General features: G+C 37.2%; 2 protein-coding genes across 31 annotated transcripts in view; both read right to left on the reverse strand.

Moving 5' to 3' along the window:
* Positions 1-609: 609 nt before the first annotated feature.
* On the reverse strand, positions 610-8,346 carry LOC147760727 (uncharacterized). Of its 28 annotated transcripts, none has more exons than XM_087017652.1 (10): positions 7,338-8,346; positions 7,206-7,257; positions 7,077-7,125; positions 6,813-6,864; positions 5,322-6,732; positions 4,729-4,911; positions 4,356-4,501; positions 3,591-4,054; positions 2,879-2,978; positions 610-2,408 (listed from the first exon to the last, which is right to left on the reverse strand). In XM_087017652.1, the coding sequence occupies exon 5, from the start codon at positions 5,899-5,901 to the stop codon at positions 5,386-5,388; it is 516 nt and encodes a 171-aa protein (XP_086873778.1). In that variant the 5' UTR covers positions 5,902-6,732; positions 6,813-6,864; positions 7,077-7,125; positions 7,206-7,257; positions 7,338-8,346; the 3' UTR covers positions 610-2,408; positions 2,879-2,978; positions 3,591-4,054; positions 4,356-4,501; positions 4,729-4,911; positions 5,322-5,385. The 28 variants fall into 27 exon arrangements, with proteins under 28 accessions (XP_086873778.1, XP_086873777.1, XP_086873779.1 ...); XM_087017651.1 differs by having other exon boundaries at positions 5,322-6,600; positions 6,681-6,732; positions 7,077-7,257; XM_087017653.1 differs by adding an exon at positions 6,945-6,996 and having other exon boundaries at positions 5,322-6,600; positions 7,077-7,257.
* A 1,986-nt stretch (positions 8,347-10,332) lies between these two features.
* Positions 10,333-16,179, reverse strand: part of LOC106160217 (poly(A) RNA polymerase, mitochondrial-like) — a 51,451-nt gene continuing 45,604 nt past the window's right edge. For 2 of the 3 annotated variants that reach the window (XM_087016690.1, XM_087016689.1), the window contains 5 exons: positions 14,887-15,341; positions 13,922-14,098; positions 13,083-13,171; positions 12,463-12,578; positions 10,333-12,134 (listed from right to left, as the gene is read on the reverse strand). In XM_087016690.1, coding sequence (XP_086872816.1) covers positions 12,070-12,134; positions 12,463-12,578; positions 13,083-13,171; positions 13,922-14,098; positions 14,887-15,341 — 902 coding nt within the window. In that variant the 3' untranslated portion in view covers positions 10,333-12,069. The remainder of the gene's footprint in view (positions 12,135-12,462; positions 12,579-13,082; positions 13,172-13,921; positions 14,099-14,886; positions 15,342-16,179) is intronic. The other variant, XR_015335365.1, reaches the window with a different exon arrangement.

Here is a 16,179-nt window from a genome sequence, read left to right on the forward strand (position 1 = left end):
GAAAAACTAGTTTTTTTCTCGTTTTACTTGTGTTATAGTCAAGAACATATACATTTATACACAATGTACCCCTTCGTTAACATTAAGAGGTGTTGGGTTCTTAAATCTACAGTGGGATTTATTTAAGTAAGATAGTTACTTCTCTAATTTGACTCAGGAAAGTCTAGGTAACGGCTCAAGGTATTCCTGGGGCTCCGTAACTTAAAAGCATCGCGTATTGCGAACGGCTATATCACATAGAGGCTACAGTGTATTACATGGGGCGAGCATGGGCAAGTAATGGAATCGAGACGCTTGCGCTCGGTCGCAATGCGCGCTGCTTTCGAGTTACGGGGCCCGGGAGAGCAAAGTAACGCAGCACCACAGCTTTGTATCCAAAAACCAAAATTCAACTCATTACCTGGACATCGGCTAGTTTCATGGTAGAAATTGGAGTGACAGAAATAGTGACGAGATTGTAAAAGTTTAAGTGAGAGGCGAAAGAGGATAATTTCTACTAATGATTAAACGAGCATACATGCGAGTCCATTTAAATTTATTTGCAAGTCTCGCTTTTTTTTAGCGATCTGTACACGACCACTTTTTTTACAAAAAAAAAAGAAAGAAAGAAAATTATAGAATATTTTTTATTCAACTATTATGTACAATTTTGAATATTTACAGTTGATTTAAAAAGGACTAATAATCAGTAATGAACTACGTAAACGCAATGAATTAATACATAGCAGTATTATCAAAAGTTGCAAGATTTTCCATCGTCTTCATCCAGCGTCGGAACGCACACAGTCCGATAATGCAGGTCTTGTGGTCGAAAACTGGTACCAGATGCTCTCGGGCCGTGGGGAAAAACCCGTCTAAACCCTTTGTGGGGAATGCCGGGAAAGTGCCCACGCCCGGATAATTCGGTCCTTATAACATGACAAAATCGGTTTCTATTGGCACGGCGCTGCGTACAGTTCAAGAATCGTCCCGTTTTAGACAGCATTGTGTGACGGAATAACCTTTGTGTTGACTAACTATTCTATATATATACTATACACGAGGTGAAGCATAAAAACTTATTAAAGTAATTCTTACAGAAAAAGGCACTGAAGCCAATAAAAAACTAACAAGAGACATAACAATTAAACAGAATCATTTTGACTTTATCTTGGAGAATTAAAACCATAAATAAAGTTAATCATTTTACAACTGCAAGCATCTTTCAAAACTTGATTATAGTTCTCTTTATGATAAAATGCAAACAGATTCAAGTAATATGATTATAACTCGGGAATATCAATGATTTCAACTAAACTTTGATATATAATTCGACTAAAAATACCAGGTTTCTAAAATGTAACTTTGCACTGAAATCGCAACTACCTGCATGATACAAGTACAGAATAAAGCAAGCTTGCTTCAAAATATTTCGGATCTCACATTACACTGTATGACCGCCCATGTAAATTTCAATCTGAATTTTTTTGATCCGGAGAAAAGGTGCATATGTGATGAAGTGGATGTATTTGTCAAGTATAACACTTGAGAAAATCTGAATATTAGTAATGTGATCTCTATCTTGAGAGATGACAGCATCTCTCAAGAAGAGCAGACTGTACAAAAAATATAATGAAATATTTTCTCACACGTAAAATATTTCATTACAATGTAAAATCTCTTCATGTAAAAGCGTTTACATGAAGTCAGATTTTACAAAGATGTGAGGTTTGTTAGTAAGGTTAGTGTGCAGGTTAAGACCTTTTCAAATGCCATACTGACAAACAACTCCACATCATCAAAAGCACAAATTTGAAAAATGACCATCTCAGATTGAAACAAAACACAGACGACCACAAGTGGTGGGAATGTTTTTGTGAGCAAAAAACTATCTGCATTCAGAATGTGGATAAAGCAACTCTATATTCAAATTTATTAATATAATAATTATAGCAACTGTAGAGGTAGACTTTTCCTACAGAAGCACACATCTTATACAATTGATCTTGTATGGAATGAAGAATTATCTTGAACCTCAGTTTTCTCTTCTGTTATTGAAATAAAATGGTTCACTGCATAAGGCATAAAATACAAATGAAATTTGATGCAATTTCACCTTGACATGTTTGTGACCCATGAACCCCAAATATTCTCAGCATCCAAAAGACTGATACATTATTAGACTGTATTCCCACTACATTCAGTACTGTATATTGCCTTCATTACCATTCCACATTCTTTATATTTGTTTGCAGAACAAGCCGTGTCCTTCAACACCAAAACTCGTGGGATGTCCGAGCATCCATGAAAGTGTCCACAGGGCTCCTTGCTAACGCTGTACAGTGTTCAACATCTTGGACATTTGGTCTTGGGTCGACGTTATCTGACATCATGCAGGCGTAATTATTGGAAAACTCCCAATTCGTAGCCTACAAATGAAATCCAACTTTTACTCAAAAGTATGAAAAGCTATATCGAAAGCTTGCAGTAACTGCAACAAAGAAAGTATATCACTGATATTTACACACCGTTAACATTAATGAAAAGCTTGGTTCTTAAAATGATCAGAGCGTTATTTCCAAATGTACAGTGAAATATGCTTCCTTTATTGAAATATATATATCAACTTTTTAGAGTAAGTAGACAGCAGTCTTCAAAAAATAAATTATTTCAAACATTTGACAAAAAAGTAAGAAAAGATGTTGCTATATTGAATATTGTAATGTTAGCCTACATGTTAAATTGTTGACTGTCTGTGCTACTTCTAATTCTACTGTTTGTTTACATAGGATGTAGTTTTTGATCACTGTCAATAATAAGAAATGCCATAATACACCAATAATAATACTTAAAAAATTCAGAACCACTTTTCTTAAGTTGTTGATCCCCAATAACTTACAAAGTTATCTGTATAAAGATCCCTCAGTCCTGAAGAAGTGTTTCATCTGGAGGTTTGGTAGTTGCAATCTTCATTTTTAGAATCCACCACTTTTGGTAGCCTGCAAATTTAAATTATTACTTCAAAATGTAATAAAAGTCAACCATTTGTATATGAAATGTGTTTGTAAAGTTTCAGCAGTTTGATGGGAAATAAATATAAAAAGCACTTTTGTCACAAACTTGGAAAAAACATTCAAGCGAAATATTTTGACATGCCACTGGCGACCTTCAGACTTAATGTCACAATGGGGTATTGCACAAATTAGTTTTAACGAAGGAAAAGGAACACTAACAGCATTTAAACGACTCTACTCAAAGACAAGTTTAAGTAAAGCCTGAACAATCTAGATCCAGCGGGAGGAGTGTACTAGTATTCCATCAAGTGTTTAATTTGTGAAGGATTTATATGGGAGAGACAAAGAGAAAGTTGAACGTTAGAGTTAAAGAACACGGGAAGGAATAAGAAAGGGTACCCGAAGAGGGAAAAATACACTACAGCCCAAGGTAGCCTTCTGCTACAACGAACCATCACAAAAAAACATTGATTGGGAGAGTGCCAAGATTCTACAAAAAGAAAGTGACTGGAGAACAAGAGGCTTAAAGGGAGGCATATAAACCAGGAAAATGCCTAACAATCTGAACAATATAGAGAGATGGAAATAAATACTCACTTCTACGGTGGCCTTTTATTACCACAACCACAGCACTGGAGGTGGGGGTGGTAGCTGCTAGTATACAATTTCTGGACCAGTGACAACGTCCCGGAGTCACATTGGTGGTGGGTGGTGGGGGCGGTAGCTCCAAGTAATCTGGACCACTGACCACGCCTCGGAGTCACATTGTTGGTGGTGGGTGGTGGGGGCGGTAGCTCCAAGTAATCTGGTCCACTGACCACGCCTCGGAGTCACATTGTTGGTGGTGGGTGGTGGGGGCTGTAGCTCCAAGTAATCTGGACCAGTGACCACGCCCCGGAGTCACATTGGTGGCGGTGGGTGGTGGGGGCGGTAGCTCCAAGTAATCTGGACCAGTGACCACACCTCGGAGTCACATTGGTGGTGGTGGGTGGTGGGGGCGGTAGCTCCAAGTTATCTGGACCAGTGACAACGTCCTGCAGAATATTGAGACTGTTGAGGATCTGAAAGTTGACGAATGGCATGTCAAAATATTTTGCATGAATGATAAGGTTTTTCCACATCTGTGACAAATTAAAAGAGCTTTTTACCTGTGAAAAATGAGCATTGAATTTGCTAGAGTAAATTGTAAATAGAAAACAAATGCCTGCACCGAGTGACAGGTCCCAAACATTCTTAAAACAATTGTCTAAGACCTTGCACAAAATGCTCAGTTTGTTGGAGTTGCACTGATAAAAGATTTGTATTATCTATACAATGAATGACAATCTAGTTCATTTACCCTTATCCTGTCCCATAACTTACCTTGAATGCTCTCTAATCACAACTACTGAAGGGCTCTTGAAACACTATACGATATAGCTGACATGGCTTTCTCCATTTTAGCCTTGTTAACCTTGTTAAAATGGACCGTCATCAGGACAGGCGCTCGCCAATGCTATCTGCCTCAACTACAAAATAAAAAATTTTAAGTCAAAAGTTTCCCTCTTTACTTCTCCCACCCAAATCCAATCTACTAACCATAAATATCTTAATCCTAGGAGTGGGTCATGGGTAAAAGACATTGCCTTCTAAATGTGAGCTGTCAAATTAATGTGGCTAACGGTTTTTAGTTTTTCAAGGTATGAAAAATCACTTAAGTGTTTTGTTTCCCCCAAAAAACATGAGTGATATGTACCTTTTAAGGCTTGATAGGTTTCCATCTCTGTGAAACGCCATATGCTTCTGATGCTCCCCCATGCAGCCCCCTAACATACAGACCATGGAAGGACTCAACCATGCACCAAGGATTGAATGTGACCCTCTTCTTGCACCTCTTTCAAAAAAGCGGGACTTTATCAGGAATTGCCCTAATTGAGTTCTGTAAATAGAAAGGAAAATTTGATTAGTTTTCAAAAATTGTATATCAAAAGCAGTCTGCAGCCAGAAAAATTGTTGGAATCGGTAGATTTCCAGAATGTGTCAATTTGGTGACATGGCTGTTAGATTTTTTCTATAAGTATGAAGAAGAGCTTTTGATTTATTTTAAATGTAACTGTTACATCATGATTCGAGAAAAATGTCCAGGTCTTGTTAATACAAATATTAATGCAATCCAGTCTAGTCCTATTGAACTTTGTATTCGAACCAGTGAATCAAGATTCAGACATCTATATCTAGTTTTTAGGAAAGAAGGTGGACTGAATGGCCAGTAGGGTGAAAAGTTTATGGCACAGACTGCTGCTGAAAAATTAATTTTAGTGTATTGTTCTCGCCAGTAACACGGGTTACCTTGCAGGTTTTTCTGCCTCAGTGAAACACCATATGCTTCAGACGCTTCTCCAATGCAGCCTCTTCAACAGACCGTGGCAGGACTCACTGGCACCAAGGATTGAGGGATGTATCGGAAGTGTGCACGTGTCCCTCTTCTCCTTGCAGTTGCCATGAAACGTTGGACAGGACTCGCTGGACGCTTCCTAGTGCAGCCACCTCGTAGACAGACCATGGCAGGACTCGCTGGACGCTTCCCCAGTGCAGCCACCTCGTAGACGGACCATGGCAGGACTCGCTGGACGCTTCCCCAGTGCAGCCACCTCGTAGACGGACCATGGCAGGACTCGCTGGACGCTTCCCCAGTGCAGCCACCTCGCAGATAGACCATGGCAGGACTCGCTGGACGCTTCCCCAGTGCAGCCACCTCGCAGATAGACCATGGCAGGACTCGCTGGACGCTTCCCCAGTGCAGCCACCTCGCAGATAGACCATGGCACGACTCGCCGGACGCTTCCTTAATGCAGCCACCTTGTAGACAGGCCATGACAGGACTCGCTGGACGCTTCCCCAGTGCAGCCACATCAAAGAGACAGACCATTGCAGGACTCGCTGGCACCAAGGAATGGTCAAAGTAGCTTAAGTGTAGATGTGGGACGTCTCCTTGCAGTTGTGTTCTGTCAACAGAAAGAAAAATGAATTAATGACTTTTCATACTATGTCAGCACTCTGCAGTCAGGCTTACCTTTAAGTGGTTTCCATCTCATTGAAACACCATATGACAAGACTCGCTGGACGCTTCCCCAGTGCAGCCACCTCGTAGACAGACCATGGCAGGACTCGCTGGACGCTTCCCCAGTGAAGCCACCTCGTAGAGAGACCATGGCAGGACTCGCTGGACGCTTCCCCAGTGAAGCCACCTCGTAGACAGGCCATGGCAGGACTCGCTGGACGCTTCCCCAGTGAAGCCACCTCGTAGACAGGCCATGGCAGGACTCGCTGGACGCTTCCCCAGTGCAGCCACCTCGTAGACAGGCCATGGCAGGACTCGCTGGACGCTTCCCCAGTGAAGCCACCTCGTAGAGAGACCATGGCAGGACTCGCTGGCTCCAAGGGATGGTCGAAGTAGCTTAAGTGTAGATGTGGGGTGTCTCCTTGCAGTTGTGTCCTGTAAACAGAAATAAAAACGAGATTAGATTTCTTTCATTTCTCAAACTTCCCTTCCAAAAAGAAAAAAATATTACATACCTTAAGGAGTGTAGTCGAAGTCCCACAGGTGGCGCCCATCATCTTCTATGTCCTGTAAACAGAAATAAAAACGAGATTAGATTTCTTTCACTTCTCAAACTCCCCTTCCAAAAAGAAAAAAAGATTACATACCTTAAGGAATGTAGTCGAAGTCCCACAGGTGGCGCCCATCATCTTCTATGTCCTGTAAACAGAAATAAAAACGAGATTAGATTTCTTTCATTTCTCAAACTCCCCTTCCAAAAAGAAAAATAGATTACATACCTTAAGGAGTGTAGTCGAAGTCCCACAGGTGGCGCCCATCATCTTCTATGTCCTGTAAACAGAAATAAAAACGAGATTAGATTTCTTTCATTTCTCAAACTCCCCTTCCAAAAAGAAAAAAAGATTACATACCTTAAGGAGTGTAGTCGAAGTCCCACAGGTGGCGTCCATCATCTTCTATGTCCTGTAAACAGAAATAAAAACGAGATTAGATTTCTTTCATTTCTCAAACTCCCCTTCCAAAAAGAAAAAAATATTACATACCTTAAGGAGTGTAGTCGAAGTCCCACAGGTGGCGCCCATCATCTATGTCCTGTAAACAGAAATAAAAACGAGATTGGATTTCTTTCATTTCTCAAACTCCCCTTCCAAAAAGAAAAAAAGATTACATACCTTAAGGAGTGTAGTCGAAGTCCCACAGGTGGCGCCCATCATCTTCTATGTCCTGTAAACAGAAATAAAAACGAGATTAGATTTCTTTCATTTCTCGAACCCCCCTTCCAAAAAGAAAAAAAGATTACATACCTTAAGGAGTGTAGTCGAAGTCCCACAGGTGGCGCCCATCATCTTCTATGTCCTGTAAACAGAAATAAAAACGAGATTAGATTTCTTTCATTTCTCAAACTCCCCTTCCAAAAAGAAAAAAGATTACATACCTTAAGGAGTGTAGTCCAAGTCCCACAGGTGGCGCCCATCATCTTCTATGTCCTGTAAACAGAAATAAAAACGAGATTAGATTTCTTTCATTTCTCAAACCCCCCTTCCAAAAAGAAAAAAAAGATTACATACCTTAAGGAGTGTAGTCGAAGTCCCACAGGTGGCGCCCACCAGTTTGCAGTCTTCTTCCTGGACCTGTAATAAAAAGAAACCTGGAAAGCATGGGAATATGCAATGACACTACGACTCCAGCCCACGACAGCAAAAAGGTGAAGTATCCTGATGACCGAGCGACGATTCCTCGTGGGGAGAAGCGAAGATTTTAGCTGGCCAGCTAAGAGAAACGCCGAATCCACCGTCTAGACGTCTGCGTGTGCAGGGAACAATATGTCGAAGAGCGATGCGTTGACGTAGGATGAGTAGAAGATTCGGAGAAATGGGAGTCGACTCCCGTGTCCTTTGTGCTTGATACAGGGCGCAGCACATGGCATCCGTCCTGTTGCTCTAGATCTGTCCGCTGTTGAGTGAACGCACTTTTAAAATTTTGCGCTTTTATACCTTTGTTGACGTATAGTCACATGATGGCGTTCTTGTTGTCACCAATGGTCAACTTGTTCAAAGGGGATGGCCTTTGATAGTGATGCGCAAAGTTGGTAATAATATCTTATCAACATATACATTTTCTTTTATATTTTATATTTTGATTATTCTGCCTGTCAGTTTGTTTATAATAAGAGTAATAAGTTCTAAGCAATGTCTGTGAAATGTGCAGGCAAATTTGATGAAAATTTCTGAGCAACATACCTTCTCCCTAAAATTTTTATAGGTACGATGTCCGTTAAGCTGGTAGCTGTGAACTTCTCGCAGGCTACTTTAGTGTGCGGGTATTTGAACACTGATCCAAAATGTGGATAATGTAATTTGGCGTAGGGTACGTGACTGCATTTTTGAGGCAGCCTGAGGGAGTATGGTTGTTCTGATTGTAGTGAATTGTAGAGAGACAATTGGAAGTACACTGGACTTAGCATGTTCAGTCACCCAAGTACTCTGAAACACATTTTGTAATCAGCTGACTTGTTACTCTGAAAAATGAAAAAACAAATTATATTGATTTACAAAACTGGAAGATAGAAGCAGTGGATCATATTACTTATGCCAGGCAGAAGAAACGACTGAATGTATATTTTTATATTCAAAACGTCTACTGATTTAGGTAATAATTAATAGCCTGGAAGATAGCAGCAGTGGATCATATTACTAATGCAAGGCAGAAGAAACGAGTGAATGTATATTTTTATATTCAAAACGTCTACTGATTTAGGTAATAATTAATAGCCTGGAAAATATGCAAGGCAGAAGAAACGAGTGAATGTATATGTCTATATTCAAAACGTCTACTGATTTAGGTAATAATTAACAACTGACGTCTCCCTTCATGGCGTCGGGTTATCAGTACTCCCACACCAGTAACATGAGTTATGAGTTGAGCAGAAACAGAAAAAGATTTTTTATAAAGATAATACAAGTATATGTGTAGGCCCATTTACCTTTTTTTATATTACTAAACGTAAGAATTGTTTGTCCAAGTGAAACTTTACTTACATCAGCCTAGCAACTAAATCTGACGTTTAAACGTCTCCGAAAATAACTAGAATTTTTTGAATAACTCAATAATGCGGCCACCTTCGAGGTGTCGCCCGGTTTTTAAAAATTGAAAAAAGAAACTTTTCGGGGCGTCTTTTGTCGCTGGTCATTATTTTCAGTTGTTTGATGTTTTTTTGTAATATTTTAGCCATTGATAGAATCTATAATTTATAGTTACATATAGTTACATCCACGATTAGCTAGACGAAATGGTGACAGGGAAAAGTCAAATTTTTTAAACGGCAAAAACTGCATTCTCTTAGAAAGCAATTAGCAAACATTCATTACTGTGAAAAATTCAACCGAAGTTGAAGACAAAATGTGTCAAAAATAAACGTGCATGTCGTAATACCTATTTAAAGCAGTCTAATTTTTTTTAGTATTAAAAACGTGTAAATATTATCCACATAGGATATTTTTAAAGCCTTCGATATTTAAAATATTTAAACTTCCCATACTTTGAGGCATGCATGAGTCGGAAAATGTTTGCATAATTACATAAAAAACTAGAATTATCTCTTTATGTGACCACAGTTTACTCATGTGCCTTACATCATTCCCTTAAACCCTTTCCCAATATCGATTTCAGATATTTTTGACACATTTTGTCTCCATCTGAATCACGTGAACGTTATCAAGTGTCATAAGGCGTACATTACGAAAATATTTAGGTCTTGGAACGTGATTTGATGACTTTTTTAAATGCATATATATACAATTATAAATTTATAATTAAGTTATTTAATATCAAATTATAAGTTCTGACCGAGTTTTAAAATTTATTTTAGGAGGGGTAAAAAACCCCAACCCCATCTAATATATATTTGATACATCCGTAGGCTTATGTCCTTAGAACTAGGCGTACAAAATGTGTCTTCTAGCTAAAGTTATTATTATGGTGTATGTGTAATTAAAAAAAAAAACTACGTAAGAGTGGCAATAGGTCATGTGTTTCGAATGCACCCCCACTCTCCGATCAGACATTACTTTTGTATAATTCACAGTCCATCTTCGTTGTAGTTTGTGACTTTACGTCATTTCTTAGTGAAGCGGTGTTGTCCTCAATTTACCTTAAATGTCCAAATTACTAAGAAGAAACCACTTGCAAGAATTATAAGGTTTTTTATACTGCTAGGTCTATAGACGTGATACACACGATATTTGGCAACCCCACAAAATCTGTTTCTTAAAATTTTGGTTCCACCACAAAGCTTAGCACTATCATTCTTTTTTGCTTTATTGATATATTTTCAGTACATAAATAACCATTGTCTGTTGCCCAATTTTGCACAAAATTAAGATAATCCCCAAAACCTCATTAATTGTGTTTCCTCCATCCCAAAAAATGTTAAAAATTTCTCCTCATAATTTAGTAGTGCACTGGCATCTACACAGTACATAAATGTATCATTATAATAACATCTTGTTCTTACTGATAACATAATCAGCTTAATTCCATAACAATTCTAAAATGTTAATAACAATGAAAATTCAAAGTAGATGGCAAGATTCTTATTGTGCTGATAAAGATAAAATATGTAAATTCAATACTGATTAGGTACTGTATACTGGCTCATTGAAAAAAAGGGAACCGTTTCACAAAAAAATTAAGCTTAGACTGCTAAATCTGGATAGCCAACTATACAAAGTCAACTTTGCGATATTGTCTTACAACTACAATTTTTTAAGAATGATTGGTCCACAGTTGATGAGTAGAATATACATAAATGGGCTACTGACACCACTGCAAGTAAAATACTTGCCAAGACAATCAAAATGTAAATCAAAGGAAAGTAAAAAGAAAGTAAAAAGACTGGAAAAAATGAGGCAAAATTGATAACTTGGTTAATGAGCGAACAATACTCTAGTTTTGATTAAATCAGAACTTTTCTTGCACCTTTTCTTGGGGAATAGGGGATTGGTGTAGTGAAAGCCCAACCTTAACCTTTGGATGCTATTCTCATTAAACATATGCATAAAAGACAAAATTTAGACCACAAATAGATTCATGCAATCTACCAACCTTTTTTACAGTGAGTCATTGCAACTTATCAGTTATTTCTGGCCTAGGCTATCTGTAAGATTCTTACAACTGTGAAGTGCAACTTAGCCAGCTAAGTCTTTATAGGCTCAGATTTTAGACTACAAACCAGCTTCAAACATTTAGTAAAGCAAGTGCAAGGAATAGTTAGTTTGAAGGCTCTGCCTCCCCATAGGGTGAGAACAAACACAGTCACACTGTATGATACATTACAGAAAACATTGGTTAAAAATATACTCTGGAATTTTACATTTTCACTAGTATAGAATCAATTTGATTTCTAAAACTGACTTATTATAAAAATACTCCTGTCAATTTAAAACTTTTTCATAAAGCATATCTGAAATACACTGATAAAATGTTATTAAAAATATTAAAATTTGATATTCACAGATAAAATAGGCTCAAGTCAAAATGATTAAGACAATTATTGAAGCATTATTCAAACCCCAATTTTGATTATTTTCATACAATTAGTGATTCACAAGTTCTTTAACAGAGTTGTACCTAATCTGACTACATGATATCTATCAAAATCTCTCTAAAATCAAGTGACAAAAAATGCCCACAGTTTCAAGCACCATAAAATATGGCTTAAGTAAGTAATATCCTCAATTGTTTCATAATAAACGTCATGTCACTTGAATGTACCATTCTCCAGAAAAAAAGATGAACTTGCAAGGTTTGATAAGTCTGCGTTTACAGGTAGATGTCATAGTTTAATATACATGAGGCAGCTTTATATCGTGGTCAACAATATTATATTATATTATATCAGTTTCTCTAGCCTCCATGTCTTATTCGTCATAATATTTTGATTTTCAAATTCAGGGTCCCCTAGTAAAAGATCTTGCATTTCCTCTTGATCACAGAAGAATCTGAGTTGAGAATACAGTTGAGAATACAGAGTTAAAATTAGGCCTCTCCTCTCCACTCGGGGTCCTCTTGCAACTGAACCTGGCTGACATCCATGGTTACATCTTGAAAAATAATATATTCCCAAAAAAGTTTAAATGGTGCAGTAATAATAATAATAATAATAATAATAATAATTAAAATCAATAAATCTTGGACACATTACTTGTCGTACGTCTGAATAACATGACAGACAAGAAGAAAATAGTTGCTCTTGAAAATGGACTTTAAGTAATGAAAATGCAAGATGACAGCTAGTAGATAGTACATGTGCATGCAATTTATTTGAAATTCTGACTTTTCAGTCCTAATGATTTAGATTATTTATAGCCAATAATCTGAGAAAATAAAATATTCAACAGAGAAATTGATTGCAATAAATCCTGCTCGTACCTGACTGCTTAATATTCACTGCAGCAAACCTCTCTACGACATCGTCGAGCTGATCAGTAGGGTCATCGTAATCACATCCTGTGTACGCTTTTTTCTCGAGGCAGTACTTAAGGAAACTACACCAAAGAGAAGTTGAAAATAAAGAAAGAATTGCCTACTTTCTTTTGTCTTTCTGTATGGACTTTCATTCACAATAAAAGAAAGAATTGCCTAGTAGACACTATTTTGTCTGTCAGTTTGGAGTTTAATTTACATGTTTTTTAACTTTCCTTTTTTTTTCTATTTTTTTTTTCATTTAACAGTCTGTCTGAACTAAAATATGATAGCTTTCTCTTTTTAATCTTTCTATCCTCTGTTTTTTTTTTTTTGTCAGTCTGTCTGAACAAACATTAAAAATTTAATTTATGAACTTTATTAAATCCTTAACATTTCTTTTTTTGTTGGTATGTCTGTCTGTCTGAACAAGAGTTCTTAGAAACAATGAGATTAAATAAAGATTAAATAAAGGAAAAAAATTTTGAACCTAACATGGCTGATTTGTGTTTGGTTTGAAAAAGTCTTATAATTTGATTGAACTTTTTTTGCTTACTGATCAAATAAATTAAAATAATTCACTTCACCTGTTCCAATGTTCATATTGCGAAAGAAGAAACGGATTCCTTACAACAATCAATAGGGCCTTTGCTCTTGTGATCGACACATTAAACCTCTGAAAAAAAAATTAATCCCACATGTAACTGTATGTGCGGGTGAACACTGAAGACAGTATAGTCTGAGACTAACTGTTCATATCTCTTCTGTGAATTCCGCATCACATGGCATAGTCTCTGCAGTGCCATAGTGGAAAGAAATGGTGATGAAAATAGTATGGACTATAGCTGTTTAAATAACCTTACATTTCAAAATATGTGTGTGCACATCCACATGTACAAAGTCTTATGAATTATGTATTCACGCATGTACACATGCCACAGCACAATCATGGTAATGACACTATCTTTTCAATGGGCAAAAATTATCAAACTTTCAAATGTATACCTTTATAAACACATAAAATATATAGTATTAGTGGTACTCTTACTGCACAGATTAGAACTATAGAGTAGCTTACTTTTTTATTCTGTTGTGACCATCCAATAGGAATTGGGTAGGAGTATCAAAATTTTAAAAATTAATGGCCTAAAAAATACCGCATCTGTAAAATTCATGATTTCCCCCCCACTGAAAAAAATCAAGTTATTACCATATGCTGAGGTGGCACTAGCAATTTTTTCTAAAGCCAAATTACTACTTTTTCATCACTCTTTTCTCCAAAATGGTTTAAATTTGACTAAAATAAGTCAAATCAACCCTATTTTGTTTAGCCAATTGAAGTCAGTTTTAGCATTTGGCTTAACTGGGCAGTGTTAACTCTACCCCAGTTTGTGTGTCCACATGCATAAGTGTACAAATGACTGACCTTTGGGTTCTTTAAAAAGCCCAGCTTGAACTCTGCGTCCGGAGCCAGGTAATCGGGGTTACTCCTCACGGTGGACACCATGATGACCCGTCTCTCCTGACCCTGAAATTCCTCCACACTGCCCACCTTTATGTCCCGAAAGTTTTTCTTGAACAGCAGTTGCCTCAGTTTTTGAACCTGTGGAGAGAATAAAAAGGGATGTCTGTGCATTTACAGGCCCGTAACCAGCAATTTCAAAAGGGGGGTTCTTTTTCTGAAAAAGTGGACCTTTTTCCATAAAAACTTCATGTACCTAGATCAAATTTTACCCACAGTGGACCTTTTCCCAGCAAAAGTGGCAGTTCTTTAAAACCCCCGAACCCCCCCTGGCTACGTGCCTGATTTAATACTCATCCATTACATTCAGCATTTACTTTATCTTATTTTACTAGTAGTTAGCCATAACTCTGAACAGGCAGCATATTGTTAGTACATTACATTATAACCAAGCTCAGGTGGATTAGTAATTGAATTTGCCATGTGAGATGGGAGTGAGCAAATTCACCACAATTTTAATTTTAATTTTTTTAATTTTTCTTTATACTTTATCACATGTACACTTCTGTAGTTAAAGTAGGACTTTTCATAAGCCTAACAGTACCATATCTATAACATACTATTAACTCAGATGTATTGTGGCTGTACTTTAAGGTAAATGGAATGTTGGACCTTTAAAGAATGTTGACTACTGGCTCTTTAGAGCTACGCCACATTCTTAGAATCTATTGCCCTAACTCAACAAAAAGGCCCAGTTAATAATTGTAAACAAATTTGCAAAGTTTTACTAGGCAGCTTCAATTAATTGGCATTTGGCATGAAGCCCGATTTGATATTGCAAACTGTTGTTAGTAACTTGAAAAGGGAGAGGGACTGGGGAGGGGTTGCCTGTATTCATCATGGAATAAGCTCTGTCATATTTCCCTCACTTGTTTTCTGTAGGGGGAAATAATTCCAATTTCATTCTGCAAGACTCGGATGCCTCTGGCCTCCAGTAGCTTCTCCACATATCCCAACACAATAGTTGCTTCTTCTGGATTGAAGAATGATGGACTCCTTTCCTCCCTCATGTCCTCCCCAACCACTCCATGGAATACAAAGGGACACCCCATTTTTGGTAAATCTTCCCAGTTGCAGCGGGACTCCCTGGCAAGTCGGTCAGCACAGGCTTCTAGCTTGTTGTCGTAGAACTGTTCGTTTGGAAGCTTGAGGATAGCAGGACGTGATCTGTAGTTTTTGAGGAGTTTTGTAAGGAGGAATGGGTTGTAATGGCCTTGACGTTGGTACAGTACATCTTGATCGTCGTCATCTGAGCCAGGACTCGAACCACCCCTCTTCTTGTACACATCACAGTAGGTCATGTATCTTTCTAAGAGTGAGAGTCCTGTAAGACATTAAAATGATGAGACATTTCATATACATGTATAAATATATAAATGAAGTTATTCTTTATCAAAGAAACTAAATAACTATGAGGTTCAAAAGGTTTTAATTTCACCATTATATGTACAAAAGAGATGAAAGAGACATTTTGTCAATGCTTAAGTACAAAATCTCTACTACCACATGTAAAAGTATTTCAGTGTTTGCAATTTTACCAGAGCTTATAGAACTACCAAAAAAAACTGATCCTTGTCAAAACCTAGTCCTAGTCAAAAGAAAGACTTTCTTTTGTCAAATTTAAAATTATTGAAGGAATAATTCTGGGCACATCCATAGCAGTAAAAATGTTTCATTAATTGCATTACCTTTTATTTTACTTAAATCTTAGAAGCAGAAATCACTGGTCAATAAAAAGCTTTTAGAATAAGTCCTACATGTATATGATTTTACCAGACTCTCAAACACCTTTGTAAATATTATAGTTAATCATAGTACTTTTGTCCACAATTTTCAACTTCACTTTTCTTTTAGTCATAGTCTTATTTCATTTTTATTTAAGCCCGAGGTAGTAATGTAACTTCCCCTTTTAATGCACTTCATAACACATACACTCACACACACTGGCAGATTAAAACTTTACTACTACTCATATTATCATTTTTATTATAATGGCTGTTGGGGGCATATTATTATAATTAAATATATTAAAAACTATTATAATTATAATTATATATATTAAAAACTTATTTGCAATATAAAACAAAATTTACCTGCATAATTATCACTGCTTCCTTATTATTAATCCAGCAGAGAGCTTAACCTTTGGGAGTTTACAGGGA

This window comes from Lingula anatina, chromosome 7 (genome assembly GCF_051362555.1).
Source record: "Lingula anatina isolate TDL-2025a chromosome 7, LinAna3.0, whole genome shotgun sequence".
NCBI classification, from domain to species: domain Eukaryota; kingdom Metazoa; phylum Brachiopoda; class Lingulata; order Lingulida; family Lingulidae; genus Lingula; species Lingula anatina.

Excerpts from the sequence above, each read along its gene's own strand:
- LOC147760727 (XM_087017659.1), bottom strand. The coding sequence starts at position 5,901 with ATGGTCTGTCTCTTTGATGTGGCTGCACTGGGGAAGCGTCCAGCGAGT.